General features: G+C 56.0%; 1 protein-coding gene across 1 annotated transcript in view; it reads right to left on the bottom strand.

The window, feature by feature from the left end:
• The window catches only part of SLIT1 (slit guidance ligand 1), a 152,436-nt gene that overhangs the window by 1,243 nt on the left and 140,692 nt on the right, over positions 1-10,501 (bottom strand). Inside the window, 8 exon segments of the mRNA XM_006090043.3 lie at positions 124-335; positions 687-975; positions 2,072-2,226; positions 2,620-2,750; positions 3,610-3,847; positions 5,357-5,494; positions 8,371-8,464; positions 8,648-8,787. Of these exon segments, the coding sequence (XP_006090105.2) occupies positions 124-335; positions 687-975; positions 2,072-2,226; positions 2,620-2,750; positions 3,610-3,847; positions 5,357-5,494; positions 8,371-8,464; positions 8,648-8,787 (1,397 nt within the window).

Here is a 10,501-nt window from a genome sequence, read left to right as displayed (position 1 = left end):
TGCAGGAAGGGCAGGGGCACAGAGGGGGTTGCTGAGGTTGAGAGGAAGAAAAAAGCCAAGTTGCTAAAGCCAGTCGTGGGGAGGGACCCTGGGAGAGGACACATCAGGAGGGGGGCCCCTGACCTTGCTCACAAAGCTCGCCTGAAAAGCCAGGGTCACACACACAGTGCGCCCCCTTGGCGGCCGAGGCCTGGCAGTGGCCGTGCAGGCACTGCAGGCCCCCACACGGCTCTGCGGGGGCCCCGGCCTGGTTGCACAGGGCCCCCGAGTACCCCTCTTGGCACTGGCAGCTGTAGGAAAGGGCATCGAGGGGCACGCACTTCCCGTGGACACACCTGGGGGAACAGAGAAAAACACTCTGAGGACAGGCAGAGCCCAGGCAAGGCCCACCCAGGGCGCCCCACCCCCAGCCTCGGCGTCACGGGTGTTAGCCTGGTCCCAAGATGGAGACATTTGCTTCCCGAGGAAGCAAAATGTGAGTCTGTGCTTGTCCCTACAGACCTTTCCTGTTCATAAAAATAGAAACCCAGAAAAATGTAATGAAACCCTGCTAGGCCACATGTTCTGATCTTGGGCGTGAAAGCTATTCTCTTTCCTCACCCCAGGGAATGGGAACTTGCAAGGAAGGGAAGGGAACCTGCAGGTGGGCAAGGGGTGAGGGCTCCCTGAGCCCAGCGCGGGCTCACTTGTGGCCGTGACAGGGGCCGTCAGCTGGCTGGTCGCAGTGCAGACCCCCCCAGCCGGCCTCGCAATGGCACACAGGCCCGGGGGTGGCGTTGGGCTGGCAGATGCCATGCAAGCAGAAGAGCTTCCGGCAGGGCTCGCAGCCCGGCACCACGCCCGGCTTCATCCGTGTCTTGGTGAAATCCTGCAGCTCATTGTTGATGTACAGGTTTCGGATGCACCCGTGGAAGCTGGTGCCATTGAGGATCTGCCACAGGCGGAAGGCGGCCGAGTTCACGTCCACCGGCATCCCTGGGTGGTGGGGAGGGGGCAGACTGAGCTGGCCAGGCTCAGGCGGTGCCCGGCACCTCCCTCTGAGGTCTGTGGGCACCTGCACCGTGTTCCCTCTTGCCCGTGGCCTCTGTCCTGTCTCTGCAACCCTGAACCAAGTCCTCTGCCACCGTGAAGGGTGCAGACTCCTTCCCCCAAAGAAAAGGAAAAGCTGCCTTCCCGTGGCCAGGGCTGGGTGCTAGTCTGGCCGCAGCCAGCTGACCCGTGAGGCCCGGTGCCTCAGTCTGGCTGCGCTCGCCCAGGGTTTCTTCCTTCCCTCGGGGACACCTGTCCTTACCTCCCAGAGGCCCCAAAGGCAGCAAAGGACTGGGACCTGGAACTTGGGTGAATGGTACTTTGTCACCTGCTTTTGTGGTCACCACTCACAGCAACCCTCCGAGGTAGGAGCTGCTAAACCCCATTGGATGCTCAGTGACTTGCCTGAAGTTGCACAACTAGTAACCCCAGGTTCTCATCCCTCCCACCTGCCCACTCTCTAGGCCAGGCCCTGCACAGCGCTGAGACGACCCCACTGCCTTCGGGAACCTGCTTTCTGGACTGGAAATGTCCGCAGGTGGTGGACGGGGCCAGGTAGCTGCAAAGCCTGGAAGGCCAGCTGGGCACTCCCCAGCTCATGCGGGGACCTGGGCCTGGGCCTCCGCAGCAGCTCTGGGCCTCTGAGGGCCCAAGACTGGGGATGGACCCTGAACATTGAACAAGCCCCTTCTGGCCCAAAGCCAAGAAGAAAGATGCTCACGGTGTAGAGGACAGCCGGGGGAATTCCAGCACGTCCCATCCCTCCCCTCCCCCGCCTGGGTCAGGCCTCCGTCCCCACGCAGGCACTTCTCCTCCCTCGTTAGTGTGGGCTGGGGGTAGCAGCCTGGCTCCTGGCAAGGGAACGCAATCCACCTGCAGCTGGGCCGGTCACTAGACCCTCCCCCACCACCTGCGATGTTCCCCACAGTCCTGTGCCCTGGGCCCCGCCCCTGGCCAGAGAGCAGGAGGGCCCCACCTGGAAAGGCTATCACCCCCCGCCCCCCCCGCCAAAGGAGAGGCCTGGGGTGGGGCAGGTCCTCACCTCCCACGTAGAGGGGGGCCTCGCTGTTCAGTGTGTAGTGCTTGCCGAAGTTGTCCATGGTCATGGGACTGCCGCCATCGATGGAGAGATTCACCATCTGGTCGAAGGTGACCAGCTCCACAGTGTGGAACTGCCCGTCGTTGATCGTCTCCGCACTGGAAGAAGATGGGGTGCCCCCACCCCAGAGGATGAGCTTCAGTTGGGCCCATCCCTTCCTGGACACCCTGCCATGGGTCCAGCAGCTGCTTCCCAAGGGACCACATCTCTCAGGGGGAGACTGGGACTGGGGGCTATGGCCCAGCCTCTCCTGCTCCCTGGGGAAAGCTGAGACGTTTGGGGCAGGTGTTTTCAACCTAATCGGTCTCCTCCCCCCACCCAGGAGCGCCCTGTGAGGTGGTGGTGGGAGGGGAAGGACCCGCGCTGGGCTGTACTCGATGGTTCAAATGCCTGCTCCTCTCGGGCAGCCCAGGTTCTGGTGGTTTCATTAATGACCTGCTTTTGGCCCAGGAGACCCCTGAGAGCGGCCGACGGGCCTGAGGAAGCCCCACCTGTAGATGGCAGAGCTGGGGTAGCTGCCAGGGTCGTAGCTGACACGCACATGGCCCTGGTACAGCTCCACGGCGATGTGGTCATTGTCCCCGTTGTACAGCAGGATCCCGTTGTCCTCTGCCGTGGAGACCTGGTGAGCAAGGGCACTGTCTCTCCAACCCCATCCCCCACAGCAGCAGCACAGGCTGGTAGGCGGAGCACACGGGGGCCCCCATCGGAAGAGAGATGCTGTGTGCAGAACTGCCCTCCCCTGCCTGCCCAGGTGACATGGCAGCCCCGGCTTTAAATCCTATCCAATGACAGTGTGGCCAGGGCCAGGCAGCAGAGGGCAGATGGGCCAGCTGAGGCCTGGAAACTACATCCCAGGATAGGCAGGTAAGAGCCCTTCAGACCACCTGCTCGGGGAAGACAGGCAGACGGGCTGTGGGGCAGCCGCTCTGTGGGCCTCGGGGAACTGCCTTGGGGGTGGAGGTGGGGGGGCCCCTCCAGAGAGGACACGTTCAGGAAGGCTCTCTGACAGCCAGAGCCACCCAAACCTGGAAGGAACTGCTCAGGAGGTAGATATTTAAGACATAAAATGGAAAAATAAGGGACCACAAGGACTTGTGGTTAAAGACATAAGCTGGGAGTTAACCTGGCCGCGCTCCAGGCACATGAAACAAAGCCCATCGCGCATTGGAGGTGAAGCAAGGAGTCGTTGAGACAAGAGATGGTGGGACAGGGTCCTGGTAAGCTTGGTTTTCTGGATCTAGTCACCCATGAGACCACCTCCCGCTCCTGCCTCTTTGAGATTGGATTTATATGCCAATAACCTTTCCAATTCTGCTTAAACGACTTCAAGCTGAGATGCTGACACCCACATCCAAGACTCTGACCGACACAGGGGCCTCCCCACTGTCGTGGGCAGGGACGTGTCTTGAATCTCTGACCTGAGGCCAGGGCCCCCCGCCGCCTGACTCCCCTCTGTGACCGGCGCCCTGGGCACCCACCTGCAGGGTGATGTTGGCCCGCGGCCAGTTCTGCAGGTCCGTGAACTGCAGGTACGTGTCCCGGTCCACGAAGTTGACACTGAGCAACTTCTCACACTCGGGGCCGCCGAAGCCCGGGAGGCACTGGCACACGGGCCGGCTGCCCTGGTCCACACAACGGGCCCCGTTCTGGCACTCAGTCCCCTCGCAGGGGCTCCTGGGGGCAGCTGGGCGGGGAGGGGTCTCACAGAGCTGCCCACTGGGAGGGAAAGGACGCAGGTCAGACAGGGCAGGGCAAGGGGAAGAGGGCCTCTTCCTCCCCCAGGTCCTGGAGAGAAGCTCACTAAACATCGTGGGAAACTGGATCCTTAAGGCGACAGAAAATGCTGCTAATGGACACTTTTCCCGAGAGAACTAAGGGCCAGAAGGGTGGTGAGAAACAAGTGTGGTCCCTGCACCAGCAACATCGATGTCACCTGGGCAGGTGTCAGAAATGGAAAACCTACTGCATCTGCTCTTTCACATCATGCCAGGTGACCCCGTGTGCTCGTTAAAGTTTAAGAATTGCTCATGTCGTCCTAACCGGTTTGGCTCAGTGGATAGAGCGTCGGCCCTCGGAATGAAAGGTCCCAGGTTCGATTCCGGTCAAGGGCATGTACCTTGGTTGCGGGCACATCCCCAGTGGGGGGTGTGCAGCAGGCAGCTGACCGATGTTTCTCTCTCATTGATGTTTTTGACTCTCTATCTCTCTCCCTTCCTCTCTGTAAAAAATCAATAAAATATATTTTTTTAAAAAAGAATTGCTCATGTCTCATTTTACAGAAAAGAAAACTGAGACTTAAAACAAGCAAAAGAGGGAAGACTCAAAATAAAGAAAAGAGGGAACATTACTACCAAGGGTAGTTCTGATCCAGGCTACAACAATCTGTAGCATTATTATCCACAATAGCCAAAGTGTAAACAGTCCAAATAGATGGATGGATCAACACATGTGGTAGATCCCTACAACGGAATATTATTCAGCCACAAAAAGGAGTGAAGTTCTGCCACCTGCCACCACATGGATGACCCTCAAAAACATGACGCTAAGTGAAAGGCAGTTATAAAGGACCACAGACTGTATACTTCTGTTCATATGAAATGTCCAAAACAAGCGAATCTACACACACAGATACCAGCAGACTAGTGGTTGCCTAGAGCTGAGATGGAGGAGACTTGGGGTGACAGGTAAGAGGTGTGGAGTTTCTGGAGTAATGAAATGTTCTGAAATGGATAGTTCTAAAATGAATGCACAACTCTGGACATATACTAAAAGCCACTGAATTGCACATTTTAATCAGATGTATTGTATGTGAATTACAGCTCAATAAAACTGGAAAAAAAAAAAACCCAAGCAGATCATGGGAGGTGGGTGGTCAGAAGGAGGGCAGGTGTCGGTCCCCCCTCCCAACCTCCCAGAGGAGCCAAGACGCAAATGTCAGTGACCTTTATGGCAGGTTGTGACTTCAGAGGCTCCCTGAGCAGTGAGAGGGCCGTGCCCACTGATCTGTACCCGCCGCCCACTCCCTCCACCAAAAAGGCTAGGCACCCGCTGCCTGTGCACGCACTTCCCGAGGCCACACAGCTGTGACGGGTGACGCTTCAAGCCAGGACCCGACACCCAGGCTCTCACCCTCCCTCCCTCCCGCCAACCACGTCTGGGGCTCCTGCCAGCCCCGGGCCCACGGCTAGGAGGAGTCGGGCCCTCGCGGGTGTGCAGGCCGCTCACCTGTAGCCCTCGGCACAGAGGCAGGAGTAGCTGTTCACGTCGTCGATGCACTGGGCCCCGTTCTGGCAGCGGTGGTCCCTGCAGTCATCCTGGTTCTCGCTGCAGTTGTCGCCGGAGTAACCGGGTGCACACTCACACCTGGAGGTGCGAGGCGGGTAGGCAGTCAGCCCCGAGCCTGCGGGGCCCGGGGTCTGTGTGTGACAGACAACCTGGAGGCCCTGGGGTCTATGGGGTCCCCCCGGAGGTCAACCAGAGCCCTGGATATAAAGGTGCCCCCGCCTGTCCTGGGGCCCTTTGGAGAGCTTGTGCAGTTGATGGGGCTCTAGGTTGGGGGGTGGGCACCCAGCAGCAGGAGGAGATGGGAATCTTGTCAGGAAGAACCCAGATTCACCACCAACAGCACATCCAGGGCCAAACTGCAGCCCCTTCCGGAACTACCCAGCTGCTCAGCACACGGCTCCCCGTCATGGGGCTCATGCTTCCCTCCACCCCAGCTTCCCCAGCTCCACCAGCCCAGCCTCCTGGCCCCAGCGGGGCAGGTGCCCACCTCTCTGCCAGTGTCTGACTCCAAGCCAACCTCCAGCTCCCTGCTTGCATTGTGCCTCACTGCTCACCCCAAAATCCATTCCGGCCAAAAATCCAATCCAGTCCTATCAAGTAAAGGGCACACTCCTCCACCCCCTTGCAAGATGCTCAGGCCTTCGCCACTGGCAGCAACCCCCAGGCCACCAGCACTCCCGCCTTCACTCCCTTCCCTTCACCCCTGCTGGTTCTGGAATACCCTTTCCTCTCTCCCTGCCTCATTCCGGCCAGGCCAAGCCCTCACCTCCTCTGAGAAGCCCCTGGTGTCACTGAGCAAACCTTTGCTGGAAACCCTTCCAAACTGCAGACTGCAAATTGCAAATTGAACAATCTGGCAGGTGGGTGCCCCTGCCTAGATTTTTTACTCATTCCCAGTGTTTTTCAGGCTGCAAGAAATACCCTTCTACCAGTACACACACACACACACACACCTGAAATCATACTTATCCTTAGTGTATAAAATGATATGATGCTCTCTGATGTTTTCTGTTTCATTTTTTTAAGTTAACCTTGACCTGCCCATTAATCACAAGTCCCTATTGGGTCTTGAGCAGCAGTCTGAAGACTGTTTCAGTACCTAAGCCATCACCCATTCCTTCATATTCATTCATTCATTCATTCATTCATGCATTCATTCAACGAATGTACTGAATACTTGCTGGGTTCCAGGTACAATGCCAAGCACAGCTGAGCATCTGTCCATCTTTCCTCCCAAACAGGAAGTTGAGAGAACAAGCACCTCCCCCACTGTATGTGCTCACCTGTGCGGTGGGAGGGACTACCCCAGCAGAGTGTGCGTGACAGTGTGCAGCCTCGCTTTATCCACCTGAGGCCCAGCCTCTGTGAGGAGCGGGCATGCCTCTTGATCTGCCACTGCTCCTTGGTCTCTGTGCCAATCCCACCCGTCTTCCGTGCCAGCTCACCCAGGAAGGCAGGATGCCCACCGTTTGGACGGAGGCTCCCACGTCGCCTCTCGATCTCACAGCCAGGCCTCTAACATCCCCTGGCTCTCCCTCTGCCCAGGGGCCTCAGCTCCATGGTGACTCCATCCCCCGACCCTGGCCTGAGTGGCTGGGGTTGGTCCCTCAGCCACAGACTACAAGGAGCCCAGCCCCGACTGGTGGAACCAGGGTCCCAGAACTGACACTATGTTTGAAAACTACAGATGGGAGCAACATCCTAAAACCCCATGACCTTCATATCACACGCAGTCTTGAGGTGACAAAGCACTTCCATGTATGCCAGTAACAACGACGGAAACAACAGTCAAGAAACCCTTTTCCTGAGGCCAAACAGGAGGATTTTTAAAAGGTAATACAGTGCCTACAACTGTATATTGTGTAACATGCCAGTGGGATCGAGAGCAGCCCCTCAGTCAAACATGTTCACAGCTCTGCAGCACAATCTACATGGATGGCTGTTGACTGTAGCCCCATATTCTTGTGGTCAGCTTTTATTTTTATTTATTTTGTTAATCCTCACCCAAGGACATTTTCCCATTGATTTTTAGAGAGAATGGAAAGGAAGGGGAGACAGAGAGAAACATCGATGTGAGAGAGACACATTGGTTGCCTCCCACATGAGATGGAACCTGAAACCAAGGTACATGCCCTTGACCGGAATTGAACCCGGACCCTTCAGTCCATAGGCCAGTGATCTATCCACTGAGCCAAACCAGCTAGGGCTGTGTGTTCTGCTTTTATTACCAAACTAGAGGCCCAGTGCATAAGATTCGTGCCCTGGGGAGGTCCCTCAGCCTGGCCTATGCCCTCTCGCAGTCTGGGAGCCCTTGGGGGACATCCGACTGCCACGGAGGCTGGAGAGGCTCCCGCCACTGCGCTCACCAGCCTTGAGCCCTGTGGGAGCACACTGACCACCAGGGGGCAGCTCCTACCTTGAGCATCTGCACCCTGGTGGTCAGTGCACATCACAGCGACCAGTCGTTCTGCCATTGGGTCGATTTGCATATTACCCTTTTATTATATAGGATACGTTCAGGTCAGGTCCGATTTTGCTATCAAACTGATTTTTGGTTTTCAGAATTCTGTGGGTTTTGTGACTGGGGATGAGAAACTGTGGGTCTGGAATGACAACAGCTATTTATGGAGCATTGATGGGAGGTCAGGCATGGAGCTAAGTGCTTTCCACGCATGTGCTCATCCTCTGCTTACCACCACCCAGGAGGAAGCTGCTGGTGCCTCCAGCTCGCAGATGAGAAAACAGGCTCAGAGTGGGCAAGCCATCCATTCAAGCTCATGCTGGCAGCAAAGCTGTCCCCTTAACCACCCCCACCCTGACTCACAGGAACCCCACATGGCTGAGACCAAACCCACTTGACAGGTGAGGAATAGGATGGGGAGGGGGTTGGCATGGAGGGGAGGTGACTTGGCAGCCCCTGCCCTTCCCTGGCCCTGGAAATGGGCAACACCTACCTGGGCCCATCCGGGGTACCCACACACTGGGCCTCGTGCTGACACGGGTTCAAGTCCGGGGAGCAGAAGTCCACCAGCTGCTCACAGGCCCTTCCTGGAGAAAGAACCAGGGAGAGGCAGGAGAGAAGCTGTCCCCCCCAACCCCCACGCTCTGCCAGGCAGCCACCAGCAGAAACCTCCTGCCGACGCTGAGGCAGGGCCCCAACTGTCACGGGAATGGGGTTCAGGGCATGCACCCTAGCCCTCACCTCCCCACAGACACTCGATGCCCACATACCCGCATACTGCAGGGGGCACTGGCAAGTGTAGTTGCCCGTGCCGTCCACACAGACGCCTCCATTGGCACATGCGTGCTCCACACAGTCGTCTGTGTTCACCCCACAGGTCGGTCCTTCAAAGCCAGTCGGACAGGAGCACCTGGGGCAGGGGAGGAGGGAGAGGCAGGTGGGCCCATGGTCACTGGTCAATATCATCCCAGAGTTTTGGTACCTACTCACGGCCAGGCCCTCACTGGATGCCGGGGGTTAAAGGTGAACAAGACCAGCCCTGCACTTACAGACTCACAGTCTAGTGGGGAGATGAGGAGGAGACGCAACCAGAGGAGAGGCGGTGAGTATGGGGATCGTGCAGCACAGAGGCCAGTGAGGGGGAACAAAGGGGCAGCACCTAGCTCCTCCTTGGGGGAGTGGTCAGGGTGGGCTTCCTGGAGGAGATGATGGTTAATCAAGGACCCTGACAGGGCAGTGCAGGAATGGGAGGGAAGACAGTGGGGACAGGGCATGTGCAAAAGCCTGGAGAAAACCCTAAAGCCAGCCCCCTGGGAGGGGTCCTGCTCAGGCAGGTAGTTCAGGCCTTGGGGAGCACACACCTCAGGGACCCAGTGAGAATGGGGCTGGAGCAGGCTGTGGAGAGCACTGGAGATCAGTAATCTCCAAACCAGGTCCCCCCTCCCCTGGGGCACCTGGGGCTTCCCAAGGGGCTGTGGGTCAGAGAGGTCTGAGAAATCAACTTCCAGACCTACAAGCTCTGCAGGGACTCTTCCCTGGACTGCCCGGCCCCCGAGCTCCCCCAAAAGCACACACGCCCCTCCCAGCCCAAGTCCAGGGTGGGACATGCCTGGGGCCTAAAATCCCGGGGCTCCAAATAAAGGGACAATTAGGAATATTGATGTTTTAAAGGTGAAGGAACAAACGGCGTCTGAAAGTCAAACAGTTTCCAGCTCCATGTGTTAAAAATAATTGAAGGAAGGCCTCATGGAACTGTCAGCGGATAGGCATTAAAAATAGCTTTTGATGACATATCACTCTGCGCTTTTTGGCATATAGACTCGGAAGGATTTCAAAGACTTGAGTGACATGGCTATAATAAAACTCCTTCTAATCTCATCTGTTTATTTGTGAGAACAAACTTTCTCAGCATTTATAGCTATATCTATAAAGCTCTATCTCATCCAGAGATGAGTCTAAAAAATTCTACTTTTATTTGTAATCACTATCAATCAAATGTTGTAATGTTGTTTTGATCGACTGTATATTATTGATAATTGTCATGATAGCTCAATGCAAAAGAAACTTTTAATCAGAGGCAGATAGTCACAAGAAATAAAGAAAAGTTTAAATTTACACTTATATACCCATGTCGGTGGTGCAGACACATGGCGGGTGCTCCAGAAAAGTCTCCCCCAGCACAAACAGATTACATTAGAAAGAAAGTGGGAGGGGGTATGGGGAGTGAAATGGGAATACTAGTTCAAGAAGAAAAGGCAAATATTTAAACTGTAAAAGAGCAGCTCATTCGTGTAAGTTTTTAATGGTAAATTGCTATGCTGCTCTGGCCGGTGTTCCCAGTGGTTGGAGCATCGGCCGGAACACCGACAAATGGCAGGTTTGATCCGGCCCGGTCAGGGAGCGTGTGGGAGGCAACCAATTGATGTGTCTCTCTCACATCCATGCTTCTCTCTCTTTCTCTCCCTCCCTCCCTCCCTTCTACTCTAATAATTAATGGATAAAATATCCTCAGGTGAGGATTATCAACAACAAAAAATTGCTGTGCTATTTAGATTACATTGGAGAACATAAAGAGTAATAGGTTTATTTTTAATGTTAATATTTACTATATCCTGAAAATGACC

This window comes from Myotis lucifugus, unplaced genomic scaffold (genome assembly GCF_000147115.1).
Source record: "Myotis lucifugus unplaced genomic scaffold, Myoluc2.0 scaffold_66, whole genome shotgun sequence".
NCBI lineage: Eukaryota > Metazoa > Chordata > Mammalia > Chiroptera > Vespertilionidae > Myotis > Myotis lucifugus.
This window is presented reverse-complemented; position numbering and strand designations above follow the sequence as displayed.